This window comes from Mchenga conophoros, linkage group LG22 (genome assembly GCF_057382185.1).
Source record: "Mchenga conophoros isolate Kocher_MC1m ecotype Shallow Benthic linkage group LG22, M_conophoros_male_GT1.1, whole genome shotgun sequence".
Lineage (NCBI taxonomy): Eukaryota > Metazoa > Chordata > Actinopteri > Cichliformes > Cichlidae > Mchenga > Mchenga conophoros.
In genome coordinates this window covers 12,899,843-12,918,639 of record NC_140546.1, presented here as the reverse complement: position 1 = coordinate 12,918,639, position 18,797 = coordinate 12,899,843, and the positions used below count along the sequence as shown (strand labels likewise).

General features: G+C 40.1%; 1 protein-coding gene across 1 annotated transcript in view; it reads right to left on the bottom strand.

Moving 5' to 3' along the window:
• The window catches only part of angpt1 (angiopoietin 1), a 57,291-nt gene that overhangs the window by 14,718 nt on the left and 23,776 nt on the right, over positions 1 to 18,797 (bottom strand). Inside the window, exons 5-7 of the mRNA XM_085261398.1 lie at positions 11,839 to 11,966; positions 9,976 to 10,077; positions 4,930 to 5,096 (exon numbers count right to left, since the gene is read on the bottom strand). Of these exons, the coding sequence (XP_085117524.1) occupies positions 4,930 to 5,096; positions 9,976 to 10,077; positions 11,839 to 11,966 (397 nt within the window). The remainder of the gene's footprint in view (positions 1 to 4,929; positions 5,097 to 9,975; positions 10,078 to 11,838; positions 11,967 to 18,797) is intronic.

Genomic DNA, 18,797 nt, shown 5'->3' with positions numbered 1-18,797 from the left:
ATGGTGGCTTGAGTCACAATGAAGCAAAAAACCAAAATAGACCTATAGAGTTTTCCACTGAACCACAATTCAAGCTTATACGATTGTGAAATGAGCTCACTTTACAATCATGTAACTTTGTGGTTCAGAAGCAAACTCCATAGGTCCAGTGAAATGAAATACCTGTCAAAGTGTTAAGATGTGCACATTCATGATTAAGACAACCTTGCTGATGTCGGCGTTCTCCCTGCAGATACTGTGTAGATTTCTGTCTTTTTTCATGAGCTGTTTCTGCATTGATGCAGTTCTCCTGCTCTCGCCATATTATCGCTTGTGATTTATGGGAGAAACAACGTTTTGAGGGCATGACTGCTTAATATGGCCTTCAGTGCACTCAAGAATACATGCAAACAGTGCACTCATCTACAATCTTATTAGGTACACCTTGCTAGTACTGGATTGGACCTCCTTTCTTCCTCAGAAGTGCTTCAATTCTTCATTGCGTAGCTTCAACAAGGTGCTGGGAACACTCAGTGATTTCCACATGATAGCATCACACAGTTGCTGCAGATTTCTCAGCTAAGCATCTATAATATGAATCGTCTGTTCCAACACATTCCAGTTTGCACTACTGGACTGAAACCTAATGAACTAAGTACATTTATTGTCAAGTTCAAGAAACCAGTTTGAGATAATCAACTTTGTGACATGGGATGATATTCTTCTGGAAGCAGTACACTGTAGCCATAAAAGGATGAACATGGTCAGCAACAAGACTTAGATAGGCTATGGTGTTTAAACAATGTACACCATCAGCCTGAACCGCTGGTACAAGGCAGAGTGGATCGATGCTTTCAGGTTGTTTAACCAGTCAATCTGAACATCTGAAACCTTAGACCAATTTTGGTCTAAGGTGAACTGTAGCCTCAGTTTACTGTTCTTAGCAGACAGAATTGGCATCCGGTGTGATGTTCTGCTGCTGTAGCCCATCTGCTTCAAGGCTCAATATGTTGTGGTTCCAGGGATGTCTTTTTGCATACTTTGGCTGTAACAAATGGCTTGTTGAGTTTCTGCTGCCTTCCTACCAGCTTGATGCAGTCTGGCCATTCTCCTCTGACCTCTGACATCAACATGGAATATTTTGTCATTTTCAAACTATTCTCTGTAAACCCTAGAGATGGTTGTGTGGGAAAATTCCAGTAGATGAGTAAGGATGAGTGAATAAACCAGCCTGTCTGGCACCAATAACCATACCACGTTCAAAGTCATTTTAATCACCTTTCTTCTCTGTTGTGATACTCGGTTTGAACTTCAGTAGGTTGTCTTGACTATGCCCGCATGCATAAATATTTTGAGCAGCTGTCATGTGATTGGCTGATTTGAAAAAAAAAAAACCCCAAACAAATCAGGTCAGTTTAAAGGTAAATACTTTGAGTCTGTGTTTTAACGTCCAGTACCAGCATTTGACATTTGACAAATCAATTACCCAAATTATCTGAATCATCTGACTATTACTAATGCGCTGTTTTAACAGTTTTATTGTAGTGGGCAAACCCCACAAGAATCCGATGACCGAGGAAAGATAAATAGCAGGTCCAAATTTTTACAGCACTTGTAATAAATGTGACATTTATGCTGTGTACATGATTTCATCTGCAAAGGATTAGGACCCAATATTTCACAAAGAAATAATTGCACACCTCCCTCCCTCTCAACAAGTTGAGTGGTTTGTGCTTCACAGTATACGTAGATGAAACAAGACGCTGGCAGCAGGACAAGCATTTCCTGGCGAGCAATTCTCAGTATTGTTTATGATAAATGGTGAGTCGTGCGCAATGGTGGACCTAGATTATAATTCTGCCTTCTTTCCAAGTGGTGCTTGTGTTCACAGCCTTGCTTTCTTTAGTGCTTAGAGAGTGCATGCTCGTGAAAGAAAGAAAGCAAGAAACACGCTGACTGACTGTACAGTATAAGGTCTTTATAAATGTTTGTCTGACTAGTGCTGGCGCAGTCAGTATTCCAGTAAATTGCCTCAGATGAAAGAAAATATTTTAAAACCAGCTAGAACACAGGCCCTATCACTTGCTATCGCTTTTAAAGTTTTAAAGCAACATAAATGCAGTCTGGCGAACTTTCTGGCAAACTTGCAGATTCTTTTACATTTAAGAGGAAGTAGGTGCCAAAGCAGAAGAAAAAAAGCCCAAAACAGAATGTGGCAATACCGGTTTGTTTGGGACTGGCCATCTGGTTTGTTTTGGCCCATGTTTCAGAGCAGCAATGAGTGATTATCATACCACAACTATTTTTCGAGAACATATCTATTTATAGAGATCTGCATGTCTCCTTAGCAGTATGAAACTGAGTTGAAAACAGCCTGGATTGGCTGGGGATGCCCTTTGCCTGCTGCTGTGTGACAAAAACAACAGTTTTTACATAAAAATGTAAGAAATCACTGTTAAATCATGTGTGAAAAAAAGCAAACGGAATTAGGGTGTTAAAAAATAAATGCATTTGTTTCTGTAAAAATGAGTGTGAATGAAATGCATGTAAATGTGTAGGATGGTGTTTAGCTTTTGAACACTTTCATAAAGTTCTTACTTTTACAATAAAGTACATATTGATCAATACGTTTGGCCTGAACTTCACATATCTGTGAACCACAGCCAAGAAATAAAGACCGAAAGCAACAAGGGATGGAGTTTCATTCGGCCCTCACATTTTGAGTGCTCAAAACTTCAACTCATAACAAAAAAAAGACAACTTGATCTCTTCCGCCTAAATGAAATCCATTCTCCAGACCCTTAGAGAAAACACACAGCCCACTCCAGGTACAAGCTTCTCAACACAGAAAATTTGTAAAGTGAAACCCCTGTTGTCGCAGGACTATTCTGAAAATTAGATATGGCAAAAGGCCTACCGGCCTTGCTGCTGCAGGGAAACGCTTGAAGCTTGTATTCTTTGATGGAGCTCTGGACCGATTGTGGTAAAGGCTTTCAACCACAGAATCTTGTTCCTTAGTTCATCATTCAAAGATGAACAAAAGTCACTTTGAAACTAAAAGGACTTCTTATCACAGAGAACCAGCCATCCAGTGAATTGGAGATGTCAGACCTTCGCCTATGAAGCCAGCAATTGCTTGGAGCTCTGGAATTTGCATCAGTTTTCCACATCTAAGTGGGCCAAGCATCTGCCATAGTTTGAAGCCTGTTATCATTAACCCCCTCAAAAGAAAACAGAAACCTTTGCCCTGCAACACGCAAGGACAAAGCATCCATCAAATCAAAGTACAGTTTGCAATGAAGAGACGATGACAAGCAATACATTTGGGCTGGAAGGAATTTGCTAAGAGACAAACCTGACCACAGACTTATATAACAGGAAAGACATGATTGAGGTGTCTGGAAAGCTCGGTTACAATTCATGGTTATAATCTTAACACTTTTGAACATTTTTTCTTACCGCTAAAGTATTATTTTCCGGTCTACTTTTTTTTTCCTTGCTTCGTTTCAGAATTATTCTATAGATACAGTCTTAGAATGTCCAGACGTGCAATGATGTAGGCACGAAAAGGTGAAGAGAACACCAAATCTTTGTCCACACCCTGAGAAGTCCGTGGCTCAGGAGGCAGGTTGATCCCAGACTTCTTCAGCCTGCAAGTCTAAGTACCCTTGGGCAAAATCCCGAACGCACATTAAACACCCCATTGTGTTGTGTGATAGTTGAGTTCTGAAAGCACTTTACTGTTTACACAACAGCCGTTTCAATCATTCATTTCACGGCTGTCTGATGGAACAAATATACTTCGCTCTTAATCAATTCTGTCCACACAGGCTGTGTAATAGCTTTCATTTGACTCACTCTGTGTATGTAACCGTGACTCAAAACATATTTTTATGCTTTAAGACTGTTTGCTTCCATATTACGTGAATAATTTTGATTGTTTGTTGGGCTTTGAACACTGCCAAAACTTGACTGACACTCGCTGTGTTTTGACTGAACTGTGTCAACATTGTGCAAAAGCCTAGAACTATGGCAGGCTTTGAAGCTGTAATGAGACACAGCAGTGCATTGGGCAAAGCGCTAGTGGCATCATGCTAACACGTGAACAGTGACAAAGCTAACAGGCTAATCTTCACCATGCTGGCATACTAATATTTGCTAATTGCTACTAAACACGAAGTACGAGTGTTTGGAATAGCATTGGTTCTGGTGGTATTTGTTCTAAGCTAAAGAGTTGGCCTGAAAGTGTTGCCACACTGAAGGTGAAGTGTGTGTGAAGAGAGATTTTAATGTTAAACTGCCTTTTAGCTGACAGTCACGCTAATAAGGCCGGGCCGCTAATCATGCGCAGTTCTAACATCACTCGGGCTTCATTCATTAGCTTTGTGTTAGCATTCTCCCTTTAAATAAGCTACATTTGATGTCAAGGCAACAAGACATCAAGACAAGATGTTTCTTTTTGTCTTGATGTCTATAAACACTTTAGTGATCAGTTTATGCCTTTGATCACTCGTTTTGTGTCATATTCAGTAAAACATGAAGTCTATTTTGCAAATTGTAGTCATACCATGCGATTCAAAGTCAAACAACCCTCCTTGTCTCATGCGTTTGTTTGCAACCAAGATGGCAATTGCAGAAACTTTCCACTTGAGTCTTCAATATGGGACTTCAGAAACCAGTAGGTAACCTCACAGAAGCTTCGACCATCTTTTAAAGAGCTTATGGTGCAGATGTTAGCACAGATTGAGTGTTGTGTTGCAGTATAATACAGTTGTTTCTGTTTTGGATGCAATTTGCACTTTACCATCATGCTATGTCCTTTTGTGCAATAAAATATGACTACAATAATGTGTTACTTTGTAGCTGGCTACATCCAACACTGGTAACATGGCAATAATAAGCAAATACTGGCCTGAAAACACAACAATCCCCCACTTTGTCTGCTATTACCTGTAGTTTTGCTTCTCACTGCCTATTTGGAAGCGATCGTACAGTGAAAAGGCTTGGAGCCCGTCCCAGTCGGTCAGCTCTACACGGAGGGCATACTGCCTCTGGTTTGTCAGCTGGTAAACATACTCATTTCCCAACCAATGCTCTGCAGACAGGGTCCCAAAACCCTGCAATGGAAAAGAAAAATTCAATAATCAGCATGTAAATACCACTGACAATACTTTTTGTAGAGCATAAACTTGAGATTATTCATTGCTCATCTCATCACTTTTCCCTTGGATGATAACATCTTCACACTAGAGGATTATGGCATGAATGGGAAGGAATTTTCTAATTTACTTTTTCCTTTTTATCAATCAGCAATTAGATCAGAACAAACCGTCTCTGATAATAAATGCTGTGGTTGTTTATCCACCAGCAGAAATGTTCTTGTACTGCGGTAGCGTCCTACCCCAAATAGATAAGACTTCCATTACATATTAGACATATTTACATGTTTCTTGAGCATGCTTTTGGCCCAGTCTTTAACTTGGATGGACTTACCTATCTATAAAATTACAAAAATCGATACCAGCTGAATTAGAAGCACACCTTTTTTCCATTTCTGTCTTCCACTAAAGTCACACATGTTTAAGTCATTATTACTTAAAGAATTCGTTCCCAAAACATACACCGCATGCATGGACACTCCTTCAAACAAACTCCAAAGTTTGTATTTGATCACAGTGGCTCCCGGTCACAGGCAAAGTGCTTCTGACAGCAGCGAGAGCAGTGGATTACAGAGGGGGGAATATCACTAAGCAAGATGACATTACAGGTCTGACAGGACAGTCAAGGCTGCTCCGTTAAAGATTGTAAAACAGAGGGGCTGAAATTGTCAAAGCGGTAAAGTCAGAAAGAAGTTGTGTTTGTGCTCTGAGTGTGTAGTGACAAAGAATAGCAACGAGGGAACACAAATACGGGGCATTCCTATGGCCTTAGCCATGTCCTGCTGAGTGGGTGGAAGAGAAAAAGGCTGGGGCCCATTACCACTTTCTCTCTTTTTCTCTCTGTCGCTACAATTGATCTTGCTCCTGATGAGATGTTCCCATCTAAAAGGCTTTAAGTTTGATCCAATGCCTCCTACTGTGACCACAGTTTATCTCAAAAATTCTTGCTTGGAAGAGGCTGCATGTGGGGATCTTTTGACAGTTTTCCCTCATATAATTCTGAAGCTCTGTGATTCTTCACACGCAAACCTGATCTACATCACTCAGCCCACAAAAAGATGAGGAGATGGTTAGTCATATTGTTGGACTGAGCGCTCGGTTTGCATGTCAGTTACACTTTCAAAATGTCCTGATAAAAAGGAAATGTGTATGTTGAGCACTCATATCTCATATGTAGATCTCATATCTCTTACTGACTTACTTGTTCCCAACCTTTGTTTTTTTTTTGGTTGTCAGGGGAGCTTTAGTCATTTATTAGCACCACCCATCCTATCACTTATACACCACACAGCCAAAAAAAAAAAAAAAAAAAAAAAAAAAAAATCACACACTAATATTTTATTGGACCGCCTTTAGCTTTGATGACGGCACCATGGCGATCCTTCAATAAACTTATACAAATTCTTTTTTTTGCCCAGATCTTGTCCCGATGATGGGAGGGTTGAACATCCAAATGAAGTCTTCTCCAGCACATCCCAAAGCTTCTCAGTGGGGTTAAAATCTGGACTGTGGAGGCCAATCCATGTGTGAAAATGATGTCTCATGCTCCTTGAGCCATACTTTCACCGTTTGATCCTGATGAAGCGTGGCGTTGTCATGTCGGAATAAGCCGGTGCCATCAACGAAAGAAAAAAAAATCAGCTGATGGGAAAACCTGGTCATTCAATATATTCAAGTAGACAGCTGACTGTATTATCTGGGAACATAACATTGATGAACCTAGACCCGGCCAAATAAAGAAACCGCAGATCACAACACTGCCTCTGCAGGCTCGTTTGTAGGCACCAACATTTATCTGCTGCTCTTCTTAACATGTTCCAGCCATCACTTTGGAATGAGTAAATCTAGACTCTCCGAAAGTTGATTCTATTCATCTGGACTCAGCGTTTTCTGTGGAAGACACGTTTCATCACTCCTCCAAGTGACTTCTTCAGTCTCAGCTGACTGCAGGTTTCCCTAATCTTATAAACCGTACATTTGTATAAGATTATAAGATTATAACTTTGGGGAAACCTGCAGTCATCTAAGACTGAAGAACTTACCTGGATGATTGAGCATGCATCAAGATGTAAATCTAGACTCAGACCATATGATCTTTTTCCATTGCTCCAGAGTCAAATCTTTATGCCTTGTAGCAACTTAAAGCCTTTTTTATTAGCCTCACAGATAAGTGATATTCCTAAGGTTACATAGTTTTTTTGTTCCAATTCCTTGACTTCTCTTCACATCGTCTGTGTGGAAATGCTCCCAGTTTCACTGCTAAACATACTGTTGATTATTTTACTATTTGATTTCACCACTCCAATCATACAAGACTTTTTTTCCAACTACATTTCTTTCTCATTCCAGATTTGAATAACATGTTGGGCAGTTCCAAACCCGATTCGCTTCAATAATCTCCTCAGTTGTTTTCGTTGATTGAAGCAGGCCAATAACTTGATCCTTCTGAAATGGCCTTTCGCATCAGTTAGGATTAAATAATCTGTTGCCAGCCAAAACAATTAATATCTGAAGTTATTTGCTTAGTTAAATCCAGGGTTTTTTAAAGTCATGTAGTGTATGCACATTGATGGGTATTTTTAAAGGTTTTTTTTGTTTCAAATGTTTATCTACAGCTTTTAGCTATATATATATATATATATATATATATATATATATATATATATATATATATATGTATTTTTTTTTTCTTAAACTACTTAAGCTCAATAATTCAACTGTTTTTGTCATGGTCCTGGGCCATGTTGGCCCAGTGTTCTTAGTTTCCTTGTATGTTTGTATTTTATTCCATGCTTCCCCTGCCCATTATGTCTAAGTTCTCCCCGTGCTCTCTCTTCCCCCTGTGTGCCCTCTATGTATTTATGAGCCCTCGTCCCCTTTCGTGTTTATTCCATGTCTCCCCTGCCTGTTACGTTGGTGTTCTACTCGTGCTCTCTCTCCTCCTGTACTTCCTGTTTCACCTCTCCCGTCAGTGTTCAGTGCACCCCGCCCTGTCTCGTTATGATTATCAGTGTCACCTGTGTTCCCCGTGTGTTCCCACTTCCCTCGTTAACCCTCTGTGTATTTCTGTCTGCGTCTCCCTCTGTTCAGTGTGACGTCGTCCCTCATGTTGTGTGGATCTCCCTGTGTCTCTCTGCGTATGTTAGTTTACTTTTCCCAGTTTAGTTTTGCATTTCTTATGTTCTGCCATTCCAGCATTAAAGCTGTGATTTTGAGTTCATCCCCGTGTCTGTGAGTTTTGCGTTTGGGTCCTCCTCCTGCCTGCCACACAGCCGAGCCTTGACAGTTTTTGCATTAGCTGAAGGTCCAAGGAGCCAGTTTTCAAGTACTATCTAGTACTACAACAAACACATTTTAAATGCTTGCTTTCTTGCTGACATTGATCCCCCTTAAACACATGGCATGATATTAATACATTAGAAGTGACTCAGACTGATGGGCAGCTGAGCAGTTACTGTAAATAAAGGTGTTACCTGATAATGCACTTACATGCATGATCTTCAGATCATATTTTAATGCACACGCCACATTCCTCTGTGGTCTCACAAAGAAACTGAGTCTGAGGTTTTGCTGAAATATTAACAGATCTTCTAAATACAATAAATGTGTAAGTACAAGACTTGGGAGACCAAGAATGTGAAAATTGATAACACAAAACACTTGTTGATGACTTCTAAACTTTTCAAGGAGACTCTAAGCTGTTAATTAGCCGCGTAAATGTCAGCCAAGTCCTGCGAATGCACTCCGTGCACTCCCTCTGTGCACCTGTTCAAGGCAGGAAGGTTTCCACTGGGGTTTTTTTTCTTTTCTTTTTTATCATTTTATATCTTTCTGTTACCGTTTACGCTGCTGACCTTTCACCTTTTTATTTTACCTCAAAAGAGTGAGATTGAGGTCGCTTTGAATGAGAGATTTCTGCCTTATTCCAATATTGCTTTTGTTGATTTTTGTTCAGGCTCTTTCAATAAAAACGCCAACATGAAGATTTCTCATTGAAAAACTGCTGTGGGTTTATATCTGGTCCAGTGTGCAAATTCTCTGCTTTGTAATTCCCCAAATGGCTTTATCTTTTCCCACTTACTGATAAATTGTACAACAAGAGCAGCTGAGAGATGAGGTAAAAACTCAAGTAGAAACAGATTATACGGGGAAAGAGGAAACATTAACTGAAAGCAAGTGCAAGGTATACACAGGCAGCTACTATAGCAAACACTAGCAATTCAACAGGCAGAAAAAATAAATCCAAGTTACCATCTAAACACAGCCTAGGTAGGAAATGTTAACACCCTCAATGCAAATATGCACAGCTTTATCCTTGATGACAAACACCTGGCCCAGCTCGACTGAGACTAAACAAATGCTTTGTTTTCAGATTTAGGTAGTAATTTCCTGTTGGAGAAGAGGAAGAATAACAGCAGTGAAGCCTCGGCTAAGGAGCAGTGCAAGTCTCAGACACCCTAGACAATTTTGCTAATACAAAAACGACAGGGGAGATATTGCCGAAGAGGAATGACATCTGGCCGAAGCGTTCCAAATGGTCTTGGATCAGTGCATCCCGACTCTCATGTTTTCATCATGTTCAGTAAAGGCCAAAGTGTGCACGATATTTTTCATCATCACACAGTGGAAGCGTATTTTTTTGAAACAGGAGGTCTCGCTCATCGTACGGTTTCGTAATTTATGCTTAATGGATACAGATGAGCGCGCTCACTCAGTTTCTGGGTGTGTATTCACTTACTGTCTTGTGTTTAAAGAACAAACATTATCCTCTCGTTTTTAATGGATATGAATGAGTGCATGGATGGAGAAGTGCGTGCACGTATTTGTCTTGTCTCACCATCTTGTACTCCTTCCATGTTCTCTGGAAGTCCACGCTGCCATCTTCTCTGCGCTGGATGACTGTCCATCCGCCACCGGCTGTTTCCATTCTGCAGTAGACCTATGCAATGTTAAAAGGACAGAAAGGGAGGGTTGGAAAGTACTGTGTATGAAGGTGATAGAACACTGATAACACCCATAGGTCTTTGCATAGCCTGAAGATGTAACGTAACTACCAAACTAATGAATTCAACATTCAACATTTCAACTCTCAGCGGCATTTACAAACAGAGCAGGGTCACTTGGACAATTATTTGGTTCTAGACACTCCTTTCTCTTGCTTTCTCGATGAATCATCTTTGGGAATGCAATGTATCTAGGTCCTCTTCAAACTCAATCAGCGTCTCCTTATCCCTCAACAGCTCCCTCGAGATGTTCCTCATCAGTGGTCCTTGTTTCTGCAAAATCAAAGCGGAGGTCCAGGATGGACACATACCAGCAGACACCTGGGTGTAATGTGGCCCTTAACCCTTAACCTCAGTGTGTGTAAGCTGATAATGCAGTACTGGCACTCTATCTGCAGTGTTACTCTTTGTTTTGAGGCGGATACCCCGGGGTTTAGCGGAGAAGGTCTCTCACCTCAGCCAGACCACACAGCTGAACACACATGAACAAAGCCTGGGTATAATTAAAGCGGTAGCCCAGACAGAACCCTTCTTTTTAAGACTAGCTCTTCATGCATGCCAAACACACACACACATGCTATGACCATCCACTTTACAACCATCGCTAAAAGTATAGAATAGTATAAAATAATGTTTTTTTTAAATTAACTTAAATTTTTTCGATCTTTTATGCATAGCAAGTAACACACACAAAATAATTTTCAGTGCTGACATGAAGAACCCAGGCTAAAGACAGGTAGGCTAGCTATATTTCCTCAGCAGCTAGTTTTCCTATATAGCTCATTCTAAAAAGACAACTGTCTCGCCCTGTGGCAGCTGGGATAAGATCCAGCCCCGCTGCGACCCTGAACTGGATAAGCGGAAGGAAATGGATTGACAGATGTAAAAAAAACAGACTTTTCAAACTTGGTTTGTTTGAACAAAATTAGCAGATCTCTCAGTAATATACCATGGAAGTCGACAGGACATCTTCCAGCCAAAAAGACGTCAGACGCTTCTATGGGAGCTATCCACCCAGAGGCTTGAAGCTTAGATAGCCTACTGTTTAACAAATATCCTCCATAGTTTCCTCATCTTTCGTGGAGACTGGAATAATAAACAACAGCTCAAGTAACATTATACATTAAAATGCTGTGTGAATTTAAATTTCAAAAGGAGATTAGCCAAACAGCTATGAACAGAAATTCGCACACAAACTCCCTAAGTCATGAAATCATCGCTCTCATCAATCAGAGAACGTAGCCAAGTTGGCCAAGGGCTCGCTCAAAGGGAAAAGCTGGGTTTCTCTCTTAGATTAGTTATATTTGGTGCCATAAAAAGATAAATACACTTCAGTTAAATTCAATAGCGTAGATGTGAAATACATACACACACATACCTTTGTCATCATGCTCAGCAGTGTGGTGTCCTGTTTCGCACCTAACCTCCCTAGTAAACTCCTGAACTCTCAGAGCTGCCAAATGTATTTTTAGCTTTCAATATTTCCGCAGCAGCTAGCACTCATCATTGACACTCATCATTGGCTAATATCCCACGGGTTGGTTTTAGCTCATGCAGAGAAAGCGGAGTCCAATATTTTTAAAAAACCAAGTCAAACCCTGTAAATTCACTATAAAAATGCTCCTCAGAGGTGACGAAAGCTGAGATATTTTCACATTACAGAGAAATGCTGGCTGCATGATATCACGGCTTCCCACCTTTTTGGTCTCCTGTGCATTAACGTGGATGGTGTAGACGCCATTCTTATGGAAACCAGCCTGGTACAGGTCGGCACAGTCCCGAAACCTCTTCTCTTCTTCCATGACCTTTGTACTGTTAGGAACAACTGCAGATACACAAGAAATTCGTCATGTTTTTGTCTGCATAACCTCAATGAGTGAAAATTCTCTGGAAAACACTAGGTTACGTCATATTTGACTGAAGTTTACAATTAAAGCCATTTGTTTAACATATGTGGTGTTCAAAAGTTGAAAAATAAAATCTCAAAACCTCCAAAACTCGACAATTCTCTTACTTGCTTAATGAGGAAAACAAAGAAATTTGGAAATGACAGGACTGCTGGATGTGAAAAATGAACGACTTCCTGCCTGGTTGTGTGACAGGTTAAGGAAGTCTTATATGAGCTGTGGAGTGAGCTTGGACAGTTGTTTCCACATGCTTCCCATTTTTACACTGAGCTCACTCCAGCTCCATAAAAATGCACAAACGTGAGTTTACTTATCTTCTAATCTCACTCCATGCAGTAAAAAAATATTAACTAATCCTTCTTGAAGTCTCAAACAATTAAAGCACATTTTTTTATCACTTGAACGCCACAAAATGTGCAACCTCTTGTATCTTAAAAGCAGAGTTTAATAAGAATCACAAATTGGCACCAAACCCATAGCTGATACAATCTGCAATATTTCAGATCTACATATTTCACAGGGGGAAGAAAAAAGATAATAAAATTCTCACTGCGAGCGTAACCACCAGATCAACTTTTAGAGCAACCAATTCATTTGCAGCACAGAGGTGATCATTGCTGGATATTTTCACACTCTGAGAGAAGGCTTTAGACTGTGACAGACCAGCTGCATCCATTTCCATCTGCTGATAATTATGGCAGCGTTATTTTGAAACCAAGCAAGGGGGTAAGGACAAAATACTACAAGCTATAAATTTCAAGTTCCTGTTATAACAAGTGGTTTTTATTTACTTTCCAAGCCATACTATATTGGTGGAAATACCTTCCGATTCTCTCTCCTCGCTGTCCCTGCCTTTCGCCTCTCATAGAAGGGGGTTGGTCTCAGTTTTCACACCACTGTTTTTTATTGTTGAAACGGTTGAGTCAAAGAAAATGTCAGGCAAAAGTGAAATGTGTCAGTGATCCTTTGATCCGCCCCACCCCCTCTCCTGGATGCAGAACTTCTCAGCAGAAGCAGGCTGCTTAGTTGGGCGTAGTATTGGAACATTTTGACAAGGTATTGAGTGTCGGCAACAAGAATCCCCCGCTGTGACAGGTTGACGGAGTGGACCCTTGCTCTGCAGACTCTAATACAACAAAGAACGGCCCTGTCGGGTGGTAATTGACCCCAAGCTGGCAGACAGCGGGACACATTTTAGAGGCCTGAAAGATCACTGTCAGAGGGGAGCTTTCTGGTATTCAATCTGTAACAGCGTGGACAATTATTTCACAATTGCCTTTGACATCTACCCTGGTGGAAGAAGACTGTCTGCTGAGGGGACCGGACCCTCCAGCTTCATAGCGGCTCCCTTGAACAGCTTGCTGCCCAGCTTTACAAATATTTTTTATGTCCCAATATTTATTTACCAAAAAATATTTTGTGGTTCAGCTGGGACTCGTATTCACCAGGGGGTTCATGTGAAAAGACCAGCAGGGCTTGGGTGTTTGCATAAATCAGGATCCTTGCCAAATGAGCCCAAATACTTGAACTAGGAAGGTTGAATAAAGGAGCTAAATGGACTACCACAGAAATCCCTGCTCCCATGCGACTATAATCAGTCCTCAGTGCCATTGAGAGTTAAAGTGATTGCAAGCGAATTTCTTTATTTTGCGTACTTGCAGATCAAGCATGAAACACACAAAAAACGATGCCAATTCCTTCCCACAACGCATTTACCGTAATCCAGTGATGATTAATAATTGCCCTTGTGATTTATTACAACATGATTTACTTTTGTCCTATTTTTGGATCTCAGAAATCGCATAGCAAAGTATTAAAATCCTATCCCTTCCCTTTGCCAGATACTTGTCAAGTTGATGAACACGATGCTATTTATATTCAAGGTCAACTAGACCCAAGCTGGGTCTCTAATGAACGAATGCAAGTAACAGAAATCTTAACAGACTTCAAAGAGAAATTGGAAGCAAGGTACTGTATAAAAATACTAGAGCATGTGTGCCCAGGACAGTGTAGAAAAATCATTTAAAATAAATCATTAAATATAAAAAAAAGAACTGACAATGTAACGGGGTAAAACGGTCTACAGAATGTCAAACAGGGAATTGAGGGTAATATATAAGGAGGGTCACTGGTATCGTGAAAATGTTTTGGGTTCTCTCACTTTTATATCAACTATATCTCTTGAAAAAGTACACATAACACGTACACGTGATTTGCTTTTGGATATTCCTTCCATAGAAGGTATACTACATGCAAACCATGTTTTAGCGATACTCAACTCTTTATACTCAACATTCCTATCAACATTTACATGATTTGCCAAATTTTCGCCACCAATAGCTAAATCATTCTTTTACTTTGATGTTTTTTATGTTTGGGCTTCAAACGCCATTTGGTTGATGCTTGTAAAAGGGTTAGAGGTTATTGTGTTCTAGTTAACGAGAGAAAAAAAGTCTGACTTCTAAACTAAAACCATTCTCCCTTCTCTAACCTGAACCAAGTGTTACCGCAACCTAAATCATTGGAGGAAAACGACACAAACCCAAGTCTCTGGTGCCAAACAAAGTTCATGGACTGGAAAGCGGCTTTGTTTTGAAATATTTACCGTACCAAATACTTTTCTTTTCGTGACACAATTCTTTATGCAAGGCCTCTAGTGGGGACATGTGCCGTCTATGTAATCTTTTTAGTTTTATTATGTAGAACAATTTAGAATGCTCGCTAATTGTAATTTGTAGCTTAAATGTATAAAATTGCAAACTTTAGCTTAATAAATATCAGAATAAAATATGCAGTTTTACCCTTATACGTACAACAACAGCGTGTTTGATCGCTACAAAGAAATTAAATATTTCGGTTGCACCCTTAGAAAATGCAGCAGAGTTATCCCTACTTTTGGATAGGTTATTCAGGTGGATGGAAATAACTGCACACACTTTACAACCAGCCAGTGAAGCATGAAAACAATCGCGTGCAGCAAATTTGGTCTGGAGCGTCTAACGAAGTGGTTTACCATGCTCTTTTTTTTAGGACATTACACAGAGAAAAGGCCATGTTTTTTAGGCATTGCATGGAACCTTAAAATAATTATATTCTGACTAAGCAGCTGTAAAAATGATGAATGTCATTCATTTAGTTGGATAATAGAACACTGTAAAACAAAATCACATTTAGCAGCCAGATTTTTTTTTTAGCACAGTGTTCCAAAGCTGAGGTCAGGTATTGTTCATAACAATGTGTGGCTCAGTGCTCTCTAATGAGGTTCGAGTAATGATTGCAACCTATATAAGAAATCCACTGCAGCATCTGGTCATTCTGAAAATATCTCCCTGGCCTCACTTTGCATAGCAACAGCTGAAACACACACTGGAAACTTCAATTTTAGGAAAAGCAAGCGATGGACAGCTGGTGGGAAAGAGTCTTTTTTTAAATTTAGGGCTTTTTGTAAGCATCTGTCAGTTTCCCCGCACTCAAAGATGATTTGAGGCCACGTTTTAAAGGAAGTGCTCAGGCTCCATTTCCAAACAAGAAGTTATTAACGCAAGCAGACGCCCCCCGATGGCATAAAATGCTAAATCTTCCCTCGAATGAAAACACTCATTTGTTTCTCAAACAAACTAAAGCCCCCCCCTGAACATAGAAAAACAAGCTCTGCTTCTTCTGTGCTTTAAATGCTGCTGAAAAGCAGGCGCGGTGCATCAGATGACCAGTGAGCTCTACCAACTCCTTCACCTTCTTCAGACAGGGCTTCCCCCAGGAGCTATTACAGTTTGACTTATCTGGGCTGGGGTGAGGAAAGGGCAGACCTCTGACCTGCATGCCCGCCCCAACCTTCAACACCCCCTTGGAAGAGGAAAGGACCAACCACAGAGCAGCAGTGGCCATGTTCCATTTCTATCCCCTCTTATTAGGGTAGCCACCAATCATGGGCTGGGGGATGGGCTGGGATACCCTGCTCACCTAACCAACTCTAAAAATGCCACACATGGCACTGAGTTATATGCTATAAAATAATGATTACCAGAGAATTTAATCAATGTTGTTAAATTACAACAACAACAGCAAAACAGAGATCTACAAGTCTCACATCAAGACACGCATCTTAATATAAGGAATGTGCAGATGATCCATATGGCCCAGGCAGCCCAAAAGGGTCCCAAAAGACCTCCGGTAATTAAATGTAATATATACAAATCCAGACTAAGCATAGAGGCAGTCCGTGACCTTTTTCTGCATGGAACATTAAAATTACAAAAGTCAGCAGCATGATAAATACAAAGCATGCGTTAATCATGTGCAGCAGCTATCCGCTCATGACTCCTTCATCCTTTCAAGCCCTTGTTGTTTCCTGTCTGATGGGAAACGTCGAGAAGCACTGTGGGGTCTCGAGGCGTCTCTGCAGGAAATCCACAAATGGAAATGAGGTTACAACCATCCCCCCTGACACGGACTTGCATGTCAAATCTCCTGTGACCAAAGGGATTTTGGGCAAATGTTAGGATCAAGTAGGTTTTAATGTTTAAATGCCTGAGAAGGGGGTAAATGAGTTCACTGCGTTTGACCGAACAAGAAAGGTTGCATTGCTGTCGGGTCAAACATTAGGCCAAAAGGGAAATCCCTAGTCTCGTATTAACAGTGAGGGACCCAGAGGAATGAAATAAGCCAATTACTTCATGGACAGAGTCGTGTCTAACATCTCGCTGAAGCCGTGTACACGGACTTTATAAAATTAAAGCGTGAAAAACGATTGTTGTGAAAAGTGCACCACGCTGGTTTACGAGAGCCACTAAATTGCTCTAATGGGAGCACATCGGGTTACAATAAGAAGCATGTTTCTTTCTTCATGCTGCTTTCAATGGTGCTCGGCATTATAGCTAGTGCATCCCTGTGTTACTCTGCATGGGGTAAGGTTTGTAGAACTGGTTTCATCATAATATCGCATGGATTGTCAAATCAAAGCTATTGTAACAGAAAGATCTGACCAGAGGAACTAAGTAATCCAAAACAGCTTGCTGCCTCACGGGTCAAACTTAACATAGCCAATCCACAAACTTTGCTTTTCACATTGTGGTTTGGCAAAGGTCAGTAAGCATCTTCTTGCGTTGGGGTCATCGGTGATGGGGGTAGAAAACATTTAGAGCAGTGCATGTCCGACCAATGGATGATTGACAAGTCTTAAAGAAACATAAATATAAACTTTTCTTCCCCATTATAGTCCAAGCCGGTGAATTCTGGACAGTCTTGATTTTTGCTTTAGGGTGAAACAAGAGTAAGAATTTAAAGTTAAGCAAGTGTCTATTTGAGGCTGTATTTACACACAGCAGTGGGTTGCCAGTCACAGGATCTCCCTGTACAACTCCTCCATCCTAGTCACTGTACACAGTGCAATACTTACACCCTTTTGCACATTCTCTACTGTGAAAACAAATAACAAAGTTTACAGTTTAGGGTAAAATGTCAATCATATATATTTAATCTCTGTAATATTCTGCATATTTATAGTTGAGCTGTTTGTATATATGTTAGAGCTATTTCTTACATTTTGTAACTTTATAATATATTGTATTATTTGATTTAATTCAGTTTGTTACTGTCCTTATTGTCTTATAATAATAATAATAATAATAATAATAATAATAATACATTTTATTTATAGGCACCTTTAAGACCCTCAAGGTCACCTTACAATATCACAGAACAGAAGCAACAATAAAATATAATAAAACAAAGCAAAATAAAATTTAAACATAAGGTAAATAAAAAAAAACAAGCATGAAGATATAAAATCAAGTATAAAAGCGGAGCACTGTAAAAATGGACTAAGACAGATCAGGTGTATGCAATTCTGAATAGATGGGTTTTGAGATGTGATTTAAAAGTGGTGAGACTACTAAAGGCTCTGAGTGTCATGGTAGTCAGAGCTGAAGAAGAGCGAAGTGAGTATGTATGGAGAAGATCAGATGAATATGGAGGAGCGAGGTTATGAAGTGCTTTAAAAGTAAGAAGCAGGATCTTGAAATTGACATGGAGGTGAACTGGAAGCCAATGGAGCTGTTTAAGAACGTTATATGTTCAGTGGATCTAATTCTGGATACAATATGAGCAGCTGTACTTTGAACTAACTGCAATTTATGGAGAGATTTATGAGGTAGACCATAAAGAAGAGAATTACAGTAATCTAAACGAGATGTGACAACAGCATTGACAAGTATGGTAGTTCTGTTCGGAGTGAGTGAAGTCGAAGGCGGTTAATATTAAGGAGAATAGGAAGACCGAGTGATATTATTTATATGTGCTGTGAAGGAAAAAGTGCTATCGAGGATGACACCAAGACTCTTGACCTGAGGGGAGGGTGTGACAACAGAATTATCAATGGATAATGAAACACTTCTTGTTGGGACTTTAGTCAGTTTTGATTTGGTGCCTGTTAAAATGAATTCTGTTTTATTGCTATTAGGTTTAAGAAGTTGGAGCAACTGTAACCACATAATTTGCTTAGGGATGAATAAAAAGTATTTCTCAAAGGTTTTTGCTCTCAGAATTCTTGACTTGTCTTCATCTACTTCTTTGGCACCACAGACCTCTCCTGTGTTGTCTGTTGTATCTTATATATATAGCACCATGGTTATGGAGGAACGCTGTCTCGCTTCATTGTGTACGGTACCATTGCACATGCTTGAAATGACAATAAACCCGCTCGACTTCACTAGACATCAAAGGATATGCTTTTCCAAGATGGCTACAGTGTA